Source organism: Bemisia tabaci, chromosome 4 (genome assembly GCF_918797505.1).
Source record: "Bemisia tabaci chromosome 4, PGI_BMITA_v3".
In the NCBI taxonomy this organism is placed as follows: domain Eukaryota; kingdom Metazoa; phylum Arthropoda; class Insecta; order Hemiptera; family Aleyrodidae; genus Bemisia; species Bemisia tabaci.
The window spans coordinates 14,415,887-14,433,472 of record NC_092796.1 but is presented as its reverse complement, the minus strand read 5'-3'; the positions used below and the strand labels follow the sequence as shown (position 1 = coordinate 14,433,472).

General features: G+C 40.2%; 1 protein-coding gene across 7 annotated transcripts in view; it reads left to right on the top strand.

Annotated features, from left to right (window-relative positions):
- Positions 1 to 17,586, top strand: part of LOC109034364 (protein O-mannosyl-transferase TMTC2) — a 317,481-nt gene that overhangs the window by 280,332 nt on the left and 19,563 nt on the right. For all 7 annotated transcript variants that reach the window (XM_072299402.1, XM_072299404.1, XM_072299400.1 and 4 more), the window contains one exon: positions 10,742 to 10,827. In XM_072299402.1, coding sequence (XP_072155503.1) covers positions 10,742 to 10,827 — 86 coding nt within the window. The remainder of the gene's footprint in view (positions 1 to 10,741; positions 10,828 to 17,586) is intronic.

Below are 17,586 nucleotides of genomic sequence, written 5' to 3'. Positions count from 1 at the left end.
CTTCCTCCGTTCCTTCCTTTTTTCTTTTTGCCTTCTTTCTTACTGCCTTTTTCCTTTTTCCTTATTTTTCGAGCGGGCGAAAAAAAAAGAAGTCATCAAAAAAATACCAACTAAAAGGCGGTTTGTGTAGTACAGTCTGTAGTACAGTCTTACAGTCCTGCTTAAGACACTCAATCACCGTGTGAAGCTCTCTAAGCCAGAACCTGTCAAGTCATGAACAATAGATTTCATTAGATTTAGTATATTCCATAGTTGACTTCATCATAATTATTGTCGATAGGAAACATTAATTTTAAAACTTTAGAATAATCCAAAAAATCTAAATCACTTATGCACTAGTTTAAATACTATGCCTGTCTTTATAATTAGTTTTTTAAAATTGGAATTTTAAAATCATTCATGATCACGTAAAATCAAGTTCATGTCAATCTTCGTATTTAATCAGATAAGGCTAAAAAATATGGACCGTATGATTTTCCGAATGTACTTTTTTAATGAAAATAAATATTTTAGAAACTGATTTGACTTTATCTAAATAATTTTATTCAAGGAAATTCAATTACTGTTCATGGAGCTCACTCCTGATTCCACTGTTTATAGACATAGCAGGTAGATGAGGGTGTATTACTTAGGAGGATTTTCGCAAAAAAAAATAAATAAATAAATAAAAAACTCATAACACACAAGCAATGCGTGACTTCAAGAAGGAGCTATATTCGAATGCTTTTGTGTGATAAATAAAATCAAGTCATCTCAAGACTCAATCAAACTTTCTCCGAAACATTGAAGGATTGTAATGCGTGCGATAGTATAACTTTCAATTTAGCCAACCTGCACTGAAAAAAAAAAACACATTGGATCTAGAGTCCAGACTCTTGAAAACATTGACAAGAAAAAGGACACTTGATTCAATCATATTTAAGCTTAAATCAAAAGGAAATCCGCTCAAATTAAGAGGCTTGGTTCTTGATTTAAGCCTAAATCTGATTGAATCAAGAGTATTTTATCTTGTCGATGTTTTTAAGAGTCTGGACTCTAGATCCAATGTGCTTTTTTTCCAGTGTGGTTGAAATTGACCTAAAGCTAAGCAAGATCATCTGTTAAATGTTAGGGACTGAATGCGAGAGGAACCTTTCTCGAATGAAAACAATCCAAACAAGTGCTTTGTTTTTGGTTCCCACAAAAACGACGGATCGGTCGTGTTCATGTCGAATAATTTATGGACCGTTCCGAACCATGGAGATCGCTTCAATTCAAAATGGCCTATTTTATGGAAATGGCGTGTTATTGTTTTTTTAGGGCGCTGGGCGGTTTTCACTTCGGGGAGATCAGACATGGACATCGCATCACATCCTTCGTTGCCTCGTCGAAAAACATGCAATGTTTAACCAGTGGCGTGGCGTGCTTTGCGATATATCGATTGTTATGCCATTTAAACCTATGGAAAAGGATCGATAGACAGGGTGTTCGCAGCGAACACCTTAATAATCGATTCTTTACCATAGGTTTAAATGGCACAACAAACGATGTATCGCAATTCACGCCACGCCACTGTGTTTAACCAAGGGAAATTCCTGTTTGGAAATATCGATCACGTTGGAGAATAGAATTCCGGAATATTTTCAATGCCAAAACTCACCTTTCACGAGAGAGATGACCATACTTTAAAATAAACTTCAAATTTAGCCATGAAAATAACTATTGTCAGGGAGGAATGTCTCAGAAACCTCGCCCCCAAAATATTTAATGCCCCATAAATCGAACCAAACTGGAATGATGAAGGTTTGAATGGTAAGATTAAGAAACCTAGTTTTGATGAAAAAGAGATAAACTATTCAAAATTTTAATCTGCCGCATTTCAGGCTTAAAATTGTCGGTCGAAAACGTTGACCTAAGCCACCTTTGAAAAAAAAAATGAATTCAACCACTCGTACCCCATCATTTGGGATAACTGAGTGTCCTCTTTCGAAAACTCAAATTCCAATTTTTACATCCCTCATAAAAAATCTCACTTTCCCGCAAAATTTCCCTCCATGCACGAAGGTTCCTTTTTCTGTAAACGGTTGCATTATTTATCAATTACAGTTTTTTTTCGTCAAATGAAAGTTTTTTTTTAAAAAAAAGCTACGTAAGTCATAACAACAGCAAAAGCGAAAATTGAAAAGCAAATTACCTTGTAAGTTTAACATTGACTAGGATTAGTCTAACTGAATTACACGTTGCTTACTTTCTGATCATATTTCATTGTTCCCAAGAAAACGGAACAGCATTCTACTTTGAAAATCTGGGAGCAAATTTTTGGAATTCTTCTTGAGCTAAGATCTATTTACAGGAATTTTTGCAGCGTAATAATCCTAAATCTTTTTGTGAAGAAAAACAAACAAAATTAAAGAAATCGGCCGATATGAAATACAGATAAGTTCATTTTAATTTAAGGCATCATCCAAGTGCTGGTTTATGCACAGCATTTAAATATTACTAACTATATTACTTTATGCATATATTATTCTTCCTCTCTTTCTCTTTTTGCTAATAACTATTAAATATCTTCTCTTCATCTATTGATTTAATATATTTAAGTGCTGTTTTATGTACAGCACTTAAATATTACTAACTATTTTTCTTTAGTATAACTTTCGTCCGTTCGATCATGGAAAAATCGTCGGTTCTAGGAATTTTTGTAGGTTCCGCCTGGCAAAGGCCCCAGTTGCGCGGCAGATCTGTTAACGCGGTTAACACGATCAAGCTTACATTATTTACTTGTTTACGCGGACCTGAGAGCGCCGGGGCGGGGAACGCGTTCCACTCAAATTTCCGAACCTGTTTATCAATTTAAATTCGTTCCGCACCGCTTTGTTCCCGACCAGAAATGATAACTCCCGGGTCCGCCCCTCCGATGTGACCCGCGTCCGCCCCCGGTGCGTTGTCGCAGCGCGGGAAAACCGCCCCCCGGGACTCGGGCTTTTCAGCCGGGACCCCCGCAATTTGGAGGCAGCGCTTTCCTATTTTCAACTTGATTAGCATCCGCGGTGCCACGAATTCGATCCCGCCGAATGTTGTTAATGTCTGTCTGTTTTTAATGCACTTTTCTCCCCATTGTTTTCGCAGCGCTGGCCGACCGCAGCATGCATATGATAATAGGATCCCGGGTGGGGTTTGTGGAGGGGTTTGTTCGAGAGTTATGTAACGCGCCAAAGGAGGCAGGAAGCTCAAAGTCGGCGTTACTGTACGTTACAAACGGAGGAGCGGCGTCGAACCCACCGTTACGTAACGTTTTCGAATTATGAAAAATCTAAGGTTTTTTTTTTTACCCAGAGAATCCGGATATTTCCTGCATCTTCAAGTTAGCTTATTTCGTTGGACTTTTCATATAAAAACACAGGAAAAAGAACACATTGGATCCAAAGTCCAGACTCTTGAAAATATTGACAAGAAAAAATACTCTTGATTCAATCAGATTTTTGCTTGAATCAAAAACAAATCTGCTCAAATTAAGAGGCTTGGTCCTTGATTTAAGCAAAAATCCGATTGAATCAAGAGTATTTTTTTTGGTCGATGTTTTTAAGAGTCTGGACTCTAGATCCAATGTGTTTTAGCGGCTCTGGTGCTTGCACTAGAGCTGCTATTCCGGACGGTCCCAGCTGGGGAGTATCAATGCAGCATGTTACATTGTAGAGACCGCGCGTTGGTTGATGGGAATCGGCGCCATTTTCGGCTATGTTCCTTGTCATGACTTTATTTTATTGCATACTGTTTTATTGTTAGTCAATGCTATGTTGTGTATTGTATTTTTGGAATCATGGTGATACAGTCAACAATTCAAAACTTGTTTGTGCTTTTATCTCGTGATGGAAAAAATGTACTTTACGTTCAAAATTTGAAAATTTGAATTTTAAAGTTTTCGCGGTTAAGGAAGCTTTAACCACTGGGTTGGAGCTTCCTAGTCATTTACTCGATATCAGCTGATAGCAAACAAAGGTTACCAGGGAAACCGTAAACGTCTAACAACTATCGTGGCCATTGGGGCGATTATTGAAATGATATCGACTGTATGTCGCCGCTTACGACAGGACATAGCCCTATCTTAACTGTGTAATATATCGCAATTCGATATTGTTTTGATTTTTAAAAGGAGCAATTCATTCATACAGTTCCGATTAGTTTTGGCGAACGGGCCCTTAACCTACGGCACTCGGCTCATGGGAATTTTTTAACTCCAAATTTTTTAACCTAACTCTTCCATTCCGGGAACATATTTATTGAAAACGGCGACTTTTTCAACAGTCCTATTTTTATCTACAACATCTAAGTGGCCCTTCATAATCATTTAATTTTGGCCCCTGGCCAGAAAAAGGTTCGGAAATTGCAGTGATTTTGCCGAAAATGCTGAAGTAAGTAAATTTGGGCATTTTTTTCCCTTCTTCAAACTCTGTGGAGAAGCACTTCTCCTCCAGTACATCTATTTTTTTACTTATCTCTCGCAAGGTACATTTACAGAAGGTGTGTTCCAGTATTAATAGTTCAGATTCGTTGTTTTTTTATTATAACGCTTATTTCGGAAAGCAATTATTACATTGTTCAATTCTACTGACTTTCAACACTCGATTATACTCCCGGCAAATTCTGCAGCAGCGTTTCAAATGTTGACTCTAATGCTTCCAACAGCCATCCGATGTCTAAGGGTTTATTCCTAGATTTAGGGATTTTCCGGAATTTCCAGGGATTTAGGGCTTTTTCAGGAAATCTAGGGATTTTTTTTTGATGAGGTAAAGTTACCAAAAATCAACTTTTTAACCTCAATTATAGCTTCGACAATCGAAAACATTTTTTCATCTATATTTTGTAGGCCTTTTTGGCAACACTATTTTCCCCGCAAATAAGCCGGAAATTAAAACGATTGTGTCCTTCGATGTACTTGACATTCAACTGCATTCAACCTGTTAATAATAAGAAATCAACTAATATTCTTTCATTTTATTGGTCTGGATTAGCACTGCTTTCAGAGAGCGCCAAAATTCAAACGAGCCAATCAGATTTAAATATTGCAAATCGCTACATCGAATGACATCATGATTCTTCATAAAAAAATGGCGCTTTTTGCAAAATCTAGGGATTTTTTAAGTATATTTGAGCAAATCTGGGGATTTAGGGATTTTTAGCGAAATCTAGGCATTTTTTTTCTTCCCCGCTAGGGATTTAATATCGGAAGACTGGCTTCCAGTATCGCAGCGTTGATCGTCGCTGATGTCGAAATGGAACCTAATGCCGGACATACTGTAACACCTCCATTCCTCAATTCCGGTGAGGAATACGTCTCTACCCTTAACTCAATATAAATATACAAATTGATAAGTGAGTGCTTTAGTCTCCTGAAAACAGAATTGCGAAACTTAAAATTGGAGAAAAATGATGAGTAAATGAAAAAATGGAACCAATTGATGGAAAAGTCGCATGCCATTCTGACACAAAATATGGCGTCTATCGAATCACCTTAACTAAATAAAATAACCAAATTTTCAACTCTCAAACTATCAACTATCAACTATCAAAATTCAAACTATCAAAATTTCCAACAATGACAAAAATGATTGTAATATACCTATAATGTAATGAAATATACACGCTCTAATCATTTAATTTGTATTACCTTTATGTTATGTACCTACATGTTATACTATTTTTATAATAAATTTTGCCAACATGCTTTTCAATTCAGTCTACAACATTTCATTCCGACGTGGCAATAATGATTTATAATGCCCCTAAACATTAAAATGAATTACAATAGTAATGCCGCATTATAATGTCGTATTATACATCGCAACGATTCATGTCCTACTGATTATTGATTATTGTAAGATGAATTCTGTTTTCTCTGATTGTATGTTTCATACGTGCGAAGCAAGTACGGGTCACTAGAAACGCGGTTCGTACGGGTGGCTGATGAAATTGATCTTCGAATACCTTTTGATGAGCTAGGGAAATGGAACCATCTGCATCTCATGGACAATAAATAGTTGCCGTAATTAAGGTCATCCCGTGATTAAGGTGCCGTGATTTAAGTCATAAATTCTTCATCTAATTCTTGATTCATCTCCAAAATGTCTGCTAAAGCTTTCATGCGCTTCTCCTTGTATGCATGAATGAGCAAATTGGGTATCGAACAAGCGGACACTTTTTGAAAATTTAGATGATTCTGGACAATATCGTACAGAAGTCCACGAGCTGCAGATAGAACCATTACCTCTAGCTCATCAAAAGTTATTCGAAGATCATTCAACAACCTCTTTGACAAGTTGCAAAAACTTTTCGTTAACAATAGTGTCACACGGTACTAGGAATATTTACTATTTAACGAACCTTATATTTCCCTGACTCAGTCCTAAATTATAGAAGTATGCGTTACTTTTCCAGCAATCCAAAAAAACAATTATACAAAAAACCAATACCTACACTTTCAGATATAAAAATGCAAATTTTTTGCAGCCTCGCTAAACGACTTATCAACCAGAGATTTTTTAGGAAGCGGACCTCCAAAGAGCTTTCAAAATTAAAAGTATACAACAAGTGATAATGCCATGTATTCGCCATATCAAAGCCCAATACACATTTATACACCGGCTACGTAAATCTGCTAAGTTACAAAACATGAATCGACAGTTGTCGGATTGTACATCAATGACAAAATGTGTCTAGGCCCTCATTCTTGACTACAACTACTGCCCCCAGAGCCGCTCTCCGACGCCAATGCGTTGGAGCTTCCTGCTTGTTTTTTTTTTTCCCCCAGTGAAGAGATGCGTCTAAAACTATTATGGTTCTAGCGACCTCTTTTGTCCCCATTTTTCATGAAACATCTCTTAAAATGCCCTTAATTTGTTGGGGGATCAAAAAATTGGGGGAAAAGCATAACGCAATTCCTGATCAGTTCCTGTTAATAATGCATGAGTGTCAGAGTGACGGTATTCATGGCCCAAGGCGCGGTCGTTCCCAGCCGATTTCCGCATGAGATTGGATCTTAGTATGTGATCAAAGAAAAAAGAAAACAATTTTAACTAAAGTATTGATTCGAAGGGAAACATAAATGAGAATAAAAATTAAACCACATAATGACGAATGACCTCGTGATCCCCTGATTAACGAACGGCTGAGAACCATACCGATTTTCTTAGCAGGAAATGTGAGCAGCCTGATTTTGGTTTTATGAAACTTTTTTTGTAAAGACAGGGGCAGGAGTATCTGATGGAGAGAGCCGGTGTCACTGGTATTTTATTTTTCGAGAAACTAGGTATTGCCATCGGCCAAAAGCCTACATTCCCACATCTTGATCCAACCCAAGGGAAATCGCTCTCGAAAAAGCGCCTCGTGAATTTGTCACCTCCTGGCCAAAGTATCACAAGCGCCATGCGACGTTTCAAAATTTCCGCCGCCATTTTATTTTTTTGCAGAGGAATTGTTCAACGAAGCTGTCCGAAAATTTCACGGAATTTCCTTTGTGTTGTCGATACAATTTTTAAACAGATTCAACCAACCAGCGCCTTGCGACGTTTCAAAATTTCCGCCGCCATTTTATTTTTTTACAGAGGAATTGTTCAACGAAGCTGTCCGAAAATTTCACGGAATTTCCTTTGTATTGTCGATACAAATTTTTAAACAGATTCAACCATCAATTTCTCTGTAAAAAAATAAAACGGCTGCGGAAATTTTGAAACGTCGCAAGGCGCTCGTGATATTTTTGGCCGGAAGGCAACGAATTACGGTCCACTTTCTCGTGGACGGTTACAAATTCACCTTCAAGCCATAACTACTTGAAAAGGTTGCTTACCTGGAGAAACTATGACGACCATGACGTCATGAGCTGAGATCGCCCTCAAGACGCAACGACGCGGCGTTATTAAGGGATTTCTTGCTCCACAAACTAAATATGAGCCGTTGACGCCCTGCGGTCGAACAGCCGTTGCCATTCACACGCGATTTCCCGACACCTAGGTGAGAACTGGGGGATCTGTCAATCGGCGGCAACATGGTGTGAGACCTTGGAGGAAACAGGGACCAGAGCAACTTGTAAACAAACTTCGCTAATTGCGACAACTGCTCGGAGCCAAGCGTCCAAATGAGCAAAACCACCTTACGTTGATAAGCGAGACGTCTATGGGAGGGAAGAAACAACCACAGTTGCCGATATGTAGGGCTGTAATCGATCCGTCCTAATTGCTCGAGGTGATACGAAATATCATGTTTGCAGTACTGCCGTGGTGAGAAAAAACGCAGTATGGGTCTTCAGGCGTCGTCAGATTTCCGTTGGTAAATCACAGATTTTCGGAAAAATTTGTAACTATTTGTCTTCCAATTTTACAGGTAATTTGGTTCGCAATTTAACCTAAAGTTATCTTGAAAATTTCTCGGTAAAATATTCATAACTTTCCTCGAAAATAAGCATTTCATCAAAGGAAATTTGGCAACTCTCGAATGTTCATACGGCGTTCTTCATTAGCAAGGCAAAATAGTAGTCATCAATCCGAAGAAATGTAGAAACCTAGCTTTAACAACTCGCAAGATGATTTTGTTAATGACTGCATTTCGCCTTCATTCTGTGAGGTATGCAGTAAAGCATCTCGCGTGTGGTAATAGTTATCTACCTTTGGGAACGTGGGAACTGAGCCATCGAAATTGTAAGAATGGGAAGGCTTATCCTTTTAAGACCCAGAGATTCCATAATTTTTATAGGGCTTCAGTTCTGAGCCAATGGACCACTAGACAAGGTACGAATTTAAGCATTCTGATACATGTTTCCTAACCAAAATTTCACGTAGAACACGATACGCACAACGAAAATTACCGAAATTAACTCCTTACGAAGATATTTAATGATTCCTTGATGCGTGAATTGAAACCACCCGCTCATGAAAACTCAATGCTCTACGTCATTCACATCGCGCGCTAAACGTTATCTTAAACGTCTCAGCGATATAAAAATCTGGCAACCTCAGTCTTGACGCTTTGGCTCAGCTATAGCAAATTACTTATAGTTTGAACAACACATGGTGGGAAATGAACATTGCTCGATTGAGAAGCTTGCTGAAACCATTGTAGTGCGCGATTTGACTCACGTAGAGCTTTGAGTTTCTTGTGAGCGGCTAGTTCAAATTCCTCGTAACTAATGTGAAATAAAAACGTTAATATCTTCGCTAAGAGTTGGTTTCAGTAACTTTTGTTGCGCGAATCGTGTTCTACGTGAAATTTTGGTTTGGAAACATGTATTAGAATGCTAAAATTCGTACCCTGTCTAGTGGTCCATTTTAAATTTTTGCATTTTTACTTTCCACGCCGTCAAAAATTGCAACAAAATTGATCTGCCTTTTGCATCGTGAAATTAGAACATTAGGGCTCATTTATGAGTTATTCAATGGTGTCATTGCAGCGCTCTAGCGACTCAGATAAGAACTTGAAGAGGAATAATGAATTGTTGGTTGGAAAGTTTTTTAATGATCGATCCAAAGGCCGACACTGGAAAAAAAACACATTTGATCTAGAATCCAGACTCTTGAAAACATTGACAAGAAAAAATACTCTTGATTCAATCGGATTTTTGCTTGAATCAAAAGGAAATCCGCTTAAATTAAGAGGCTTGGTTCTTGATTTAAGCTAGATTCTGATTGAATCAAGAGTACTTTTTCTTGTCGATGTTTTTAAGAGTCTGGACCCTAGATCCAATGTTTTTTTTTCCAGTGGATACTTCGAATTTATCAAAATTTTGAAGCACGTCGATCTGAGAATTTACTGCGCATAAGGTGAAGGTGCACCACGCTCGTTGAGATACAGCGGCGAGGCAACGCGGGTTGCATATCCAGGAACAATGCAGGTGCTTGTTACGGGCTCGGCGTGACGCGGCGCTGAACATGAACGGTGCAAGCAGGACCAACAGCCGGAGCCTGCATGTGTTATCATTAGCCCCGCCGCGTTACGCCGGTCAAACGGCAGCGTAATACAGTTTCAATGGGGTGATGATTAGGGGCTTGAACAAACGTCCGCGTAATACGTAATGACAGAACACCGCGCAAACCTCAACTCGGTAATTAGCCCGCATCGTCGACGTTGCCAAATTGAACAGTAGTTTGAAATAAAGACCTATCATTTCCAGCTCGTCCATGAAAACACCTATCTGCACGGGGAACCAAGTGGCACACACGATGTTTCTTAAATGTGCAAAAAATATTAGTTCCGTGTCACAAAGTGTAGTCAAATTAACACGCATTGAATACCGATCCCCGCGAGGGATGGCCGATGTCTTTCCAGTTTGGTTTTGCTTTAATTTTTTAAGTCGTCACCTTCCAGCCTGAGTATCACAAGCGCCATGCGACGTTTCAAAATTTCCGCCGTCATTTTTTTTTTTTTTTTTTCAGAGAAATTATTCAACAAAGCTGTCCGAAAATTTCGCTAAATTTTCTTCGTGCTGCCGATAAAATTAAGCGAGATTTTCAAAGAGATTTAAGCAACAATTTCTTCGTATAAAAAAGAAAATGGCGGTGGAAATTCTGAATCGTCGCACGGAGCTTGTGATATTTTGGCCGGAAGGTGACAAAGGGACATCTCTCTCTCTCACAATATGAGTAACCAATGTGGTGGCGCACTGGAAAAAATAAAATCCAAGATCAACCCTTATATTTTCAAGCGATACCTGAACAATAAATCACGGAATTTTACGAATTTATCAGTAATATCTATGATATTTTCTTTGTTTCAGAGGACTTTTGTATCAAAGCAGACATCAGTTTGACGATGCCATCCGGAGCTACGAATTAGCCATCCAGTTTAGGAGCTCATTAGCATGTAAGTTCTACTCACAAAACATGATATAATCATCTGAAAGTTCTATCATGAGATTATAAGTTAGCTCTCTATTGTTGAATATCACTGATGCTTTTCCTCGAATGCACGCCAAGAGACTTGTCACCTGTTGGTTTGCATTATTCAAGTTTTCATATTTCCCCCATAAAAATAGGAACGCTCGATGCATTTTAAGGCTGCAATACGATTTCGCGAATACCCCTTTTTTTACCTTTTTGGAGATGCATAGGATTGCGCGAATTTTTCTTGTACTAAAAACTCACATGTTTGCGCGAATATACAATATTCAATGAGGAAGCGTTAATCTAGCAATCTTGGTAGTTTGTAGTTTGTGGTAGATAACTAGATCGTGGAAGACTGATCGTTCCCTCCTCACTTACGGTCATGTCTCTCTTCGATGGATTAACCCTCGCAGCACGAATGGCCTAGAGAGCTTTCACAGACCTTTAAGAAGTGAAATGGACGTATTTATGCGAAAAGGAGATATGTGCAAGTGGAAAGATGGGGTGTGCTCGTTAGTGGTCGGGCCATAAGAATGAATGGGGAATATTGTGCGCCAGTGACGTCAGCGGCAATGAGTGCGCACTCTAACGACGGGGAGATGGTCGTCGGGGCGCTGTAACTCGTGAGCCCTGTGCACAAGGCTCTCTTGCCATGCCCGCGGCTCATGAGTTAGCATATTTTGCCGTTTAGCTCCTTTTGATTTAATGTCAAATCCCGCTTCTCAATTTTCTCAAAAGGAGCTATATCCACTGACCACATTGTTTCTTATGACCCAACTAACGAGCACACCCCATCTTTCCACTTGCACATATCTCCTTTTAGCATAAATACGTCCAAATAAGGGCCTGTGGCTACTACGCGGCCGCCAACCACTAAAATAAACTACACGTAAAAAATTGTAGGACAACCATGATCAAGTTTTTTAAGGGATGAATGAATTCAAAACCAGACGGGTGCACCCGAAAGAAAGCGTATATTTATCTCTGATCGCAACATTATGCACCACTTTCAAGTTTTATTTAATTATATTATAAGTAAAAATCATCCGAGACTCTGAATCGTTCCAATGCGGATACATATTTTCCCTTTCATTATAGTAAAAACTGGAACAGAAAGTCAAGAATGATGACACGCAGTCCTACAGCATTCCTACAGTGTAACAGTCTTGTAGGCACCAACATGCGTTTCACGCCAACTGACCGACTGCACTGTGTTTGGCGCTATGCGAGAAGTATTCATGCAGTCTTGTAGGCGCTAATACGGGCTTTACGCCGACCGCTCTGTTTGGCGCAATGCGTGAAGTATTCCTGAAGTCTTGCAGGGGCTAATATATGTTTAACGCCGCGCCGGCCACACTACGAGTGTGTTTGGCACGATTGTTCGATCTCGCGTTAGAATAATATTTCCTCGGTGCACTGGATATTGGCGAGGAGACTGACCAACGTGTAACCTCGTAGACCAATATCAAAAAGATATTTTGACGGTTTTTTAATGGGGGAAAAAGAATATTCGCAACACATCAATTAAACCTTTCATCGCAGCGATACATATTTTCCTTGCGCCGGCAAGGTACAAACAAACTAACTTAAATCCAGCCCACAAATTACAATACGAGCACTCCGTCAAAGCATGAATGCCGGACGTTGTTTTCTGCGCAGGAATGAAAAAAATCCGCTTTGTACAGTTTGAAATCATTAGTTTTTTCCAGAATCAGAGCGGGAGAAGGAGCCGATTTTAATAAAATTCCCGGGGCGCGCCTGCCCGTGGCTCGGTTCCGGAATAACTCCGCGATTCCAAAGGCTTTCTTTGCCAGACCCGAGAGCCGATTCATATGGCGATAAACGTTTGCCCGGAATATTTATTTTTCAACTCGCGGTAAAATGGTTATTTAAAAACGCCGCGAAATGAATTCCGCTCGGCAAACGGTTTATTTCACCTCATCAACTCGATGCTCGCCCTGGTGTAAAACAAATATAAATTTTGAGCGGCAAGGTAACGCCGAGGGTTGCCAACAAACTCGCTAAAACACTAGTATCAGCCAGGAAAAAGAAAAATGACCGGTCTGAAAACTCAATCCCGGGGATTTTTTCTCACTTGCTGTTTGAGAATTTCCCGTAAAAGTAATTCCTGCTGAAGTGCTGACCTCCACCTCTTAAAATTACCAGTATTTCATTTCGTGCAGTTTCCAGAGGAAAGGAGAATCGCATCAAATATAGCGTGATGCTGATTGGTTGATTTTTTCATCTCAGAGAAAACATGACTTTTGACGAGTTTTTCGACGATGCACCTTTTCTGGACTGGAGCCAGTGAGAGGCCGTTAAAATATAACGTAAGGCATGTTGGCCCATCTTTGCAACCCCTACCATCTTGCCTTCTGAAGCAACCCCTGTCAGTCGAACCCTAAATTCGTTTTTTGGAACTAAGCAAGACTTGCCTGACTCCCTCTTATTATGTTTCAGGGAAAGCGATGGAGGACTGAAATTTTTTTGGAAACAATTGTTTTTACTAGATTTTTTTTTTTAAGTAGGAAGCTTCATTAAAGCTGGGCTTACACCCCTACCCCCGGAAGGCAAGTTCAGAACTCTTCCCCATTAAGTAGCTTACGTACTACGTGAACGGCCTTTCAGTAGAAAAAACAAAGGCTCTTTGTAGAAAATTTACTTTTTATGCTAGTAGTATGTCGTTTAGTTTTTCGCCAAGGAAATGAAACATGAGAGGAAATTCGGCGACACAGTATGCAATGCGGCTATTCCAGATGAAAATATATTCCTCTGCTTATTTTCCTTCATGGGCGCGGTGCTTGTAGCGCGGGAGATATCCGCTCGAAAAAATATGACAACTCAGACAACCATCAGGCCGACCCTCGGGGTGGTTTAGCCCGGGCCGCGACCCTTCCTTAAAATAACTTCATCGAGGAGCGGACGGAGAAAAAAAGCGGGAAGAAAATAAGAAAAGTTTTATCAGGTGACAAATCAAGGCTAAACGAGAACATTCCCGTTGTAGACGACCTCTTGTTTCGACTCCGAGGTAGACTGCCGTGCTAAGGAAAAACGCCGTATGAGCCTTCAGGCGTTGCCAAATTTCCTCTGGCAAAACACAAATTTTCAGGAAAATTTTTGAATGTATTTCTGCCGATTTCTCAGATAATTTTGTTTGTAATTTTATCTAAAGTGTCCAAAAATTTCAAGGGAAAATATTCACAATTTTTCTCAAAAATAAACATTTTATCGAGGGAAATTTGGCAATTCTCGAATGTTCATACGGCGTTCTTCCTTAGCACGGCAGTAGAGCCAGTGAAGACGAGTTTAAAAGCAAGCATCAGCTCTTTTCAAAAAGGGAACAAATCCATTTTAAGACGAGCCCGTGTTTGCATGAACTTCGTGTACTTCACGGCTCGTAAAAAATGGTCTTGTTTGCTTTTTAAGACGGCGGATTCGGAATAGGCGAAGATGAAGCGCGATTCTGGATGACGCTAATATATATTTTCATTTCCATCCGAGGGACATTTGTTTCAATTAAAATGGCGTTTCCGGGCGCGGGCCTCAGGGCTCTCCTCCCGTGCAAAATCAATTTCCGCCAAGGGCCCACCCGGCTTACCAGCCGGCTCCAAAATATCCTCACTAAATAATTAATTAACTCGATTAGTGCAGTTTTGTCGGGATGTTCTTCATCTAATCGCCCGCCGACCCGCGCTAGCAATTATTCTAATTGTTACCGGGGTCCCCCGTGCCGACATTACTTCGTCTTAACGCTGCAGATGACCTTCCTTTCTATCTCGGGTCGGTCGAGAATTTGAGGATTTTTTCGAAGGTTTAAGGTTTTTTTGGATTCTGAATTTTTAGAATTGTAAAAACTTCGGAGAGATTTTGGAAATGTTTTTTAAACTTTAAAGATTTGATAAGAGTTGAAAGATTGTCTACAAGTTTCGAGGCATTATCAGGTTTTTGGAAGTCTTTAGAGTCTTGAATTTTCGAAGTTTTTTTTTTAGGGGCTCGAGAAAATATTCAAATCAACCTATAGAGAGATATTCCAAGAATTAAAAGATTTTTTAATTCAGAAATTCTTTTAACTTTTCAACTTTAATTTTTAATTAATACTTATTTTTTAACATTAATTTTGAGGCTTTCAAATATTCTAAAATTTTTTTGTTTTATTTCAGATTTAAGGGTTTTCTTTAAAAAGAGAGTGGAGGCGTTGAATAATTCTTTCGGATTTGACTTAAAGAAGTTTTCAAACTTTTCGTGGAGTGTTAGATTGTCCTAGGACTTGCTGATGTTTGAAGAAACCAGAAATTGTTTCAAACTTCTGTGAAAAGTTGAACTTTTGGATATCGCAATATTTTGAAAACATCTTGAGATTTTTTTGGGGAGTCGAGAAACTTGAATTTTTAAGCATCCTTCATATAATTGTACGTCAACCCGTTTTTGCGATTGCTTAACGCAACTTTGTCTCACGTTCGTGGCTCTTTCGTAAGTTGGAGCGAAGAAACGCCTACATTTAGCCGAATAGGCAATTTGCGGAAGTGGTGCACGAATAGTTGCCTACTCTGCCCCTATTCCTCCTGTTGACTTCACATTTGATCGCTTGCCGATCAAGAACTGACGGTGTCCGTCCGGTGTCCTTACAGTTGTGTTGCCGAAAAATTGGAAAATATTGATGTGCATAAATTGCAAGGAATATAAGGAAATATGAGAATTGGCCCGTATGGGGGACTGTTGTCACAGGTTTAGCAATCCTGCGGACCCCAGCTGGTAGCCCCTGCCTCAAAGGGGGCAGTGGAGATGGTCACCGGCCTCTGGGCGTATGAACCACCTGCTAGAAGGGCAGACAGGGCTCTGAGCTGAAGTGAAAGCAACCTGTCTAGGAGAGGCAACTCCGAAATCAAACCCTGGTCCTCCAGGTTGGGGGTTGAGTCATCGGGCTAACTCCCCGGTACTTGTAAAAAGTTTTACTGTTAAACGACCTAACAATACAAGCCTCGGTACCACTAGAACTAAACGGACACGTCGACAAAAATTGAGAAAACGGACAATGGTATTTGGGACGTGGAATGTCCAAGGCATTTCAAATAAGTTACCGGAAGTGATATCGGAGATTCAGAAACTTGGAGTGGATGTCGCTGTTCTTACTGAGACCAAGAAAAAAGGGCACGGGTCAGAGAATTACGGTGACTATGATCTATTCTACAGCGGCGTAGCCAAAGATCAGCGTGCTCAGCAAGGAGTAGCAATACTTTTGCGGAGAAGCCTACGTAAGTTCGTGGGCACTTGGGAGGCCGTCAACCAGCGCATTATCAAAATGAACCTTAACCTGTACGGACATAAGATCACGCTGCTCGGAGTATACGGTGTAAATGATGATGCCACTGTCGCATGTAAGGACCAATTCTTCGAAGATCTGAATGATGAAATACTGAACGTTGGTGCTGGCAGGGAAGCCATTCTTATGGGTGATTTGAACAGCAGAACGGGACGACGAGTAAACTGTAAAGTTGTTGGACCGTTTGGGGAGGATGCTGTTAATGATAACGGTGATCGGCTCATCTCAATTTGTTCTCAAACTGAGATGAAAATTTTGAATGGCTTTTTTCAACACAAAGACATCCATAAGTATACCTGGGTCCAGCGAACGCGAGGATTGAAATCCATCATCGATTATGTAATTGTAAAGCACACTACTAAGTTGAAATTGCAGCAAGTTAGAGTGTGCAGGGGACTCTCTTGCGGCAGTGATCATCATTTCCTCCGAGCAGATATAGCGTTTCCCGTTAAAGGGATTAAAGATAAAGAGCCAATGCCTGAGCAACAGCAGAGTCAGGGAACGCAAAATCATGAAGTATGGTATAACATCGAAAGTTTGGAGCACCCTAGTGTCAAGGCTCTGTATCGGAAACGCTTAGATGAGAAGCTGGGGGATGGACTCTCGGGTACCACGGAAGAGCAGTATCAGTTCATCAAAGATTGTATCCACTCTGCAGCGAAAGAAGCCCTAGGTGTTCACAAAACCAGTAATAAATACCAGCATCCTTACTGGTGGGATGAAGAAATTGAAGACGAGATAAATCTTAAGAGGCAAAAACACCTTATATTTCTGTCGTCTAAAAAGACTGAAGATAAAGTTGCTTACAGGAAAGCTCAGTCTAAAGTTAGGAGCCTCATAACACGGAAGAAGAATGAAGCTTGGGAAAGCAACTGTTCTAGAATTAACACCTACCTAGGGGGGAGAAAAAGTGCTGAGAGCTGGAAGTTAATTAAAGGTTTACGTAGAGACATGAAGCGCGACATCGTTTCTCCGATATCACTTAAAAAACTGGAGGATCATTTTAAAGATCTTTTGACGGAAAGGCGCCCAGAGTTTCGAGACAACAGCACGGACAACGGAAGAATGAACAACTTGGAGATCCACACTTGTGACATAATTAAAGCGGTTAAAGAGCTAATTAATGACAAAGCACCGGGTCCTGGTGGGATTCCTGTCGAGTTGGTCAAGTACGGGACTGCCAAGCTCTTTGAGTGCCTCAGAAAACTGATGCAACAATGCATCAGGGGTGACGAGGTACCAAGGGAGTGGAAGGAGTCTTGGATCAAGGCCATCTACAAAAAGAAGGGAAGGAAGGACGACTGTAACAACTACCGGGGGCTCTCAGTGACCGGGACAATAAGCAAAGTGTACGGGAAGATACTGAAAGCGAAGATCGAGGACGAATGGCTGGATCACGAAGCAGAGGAGCAGGCTGGT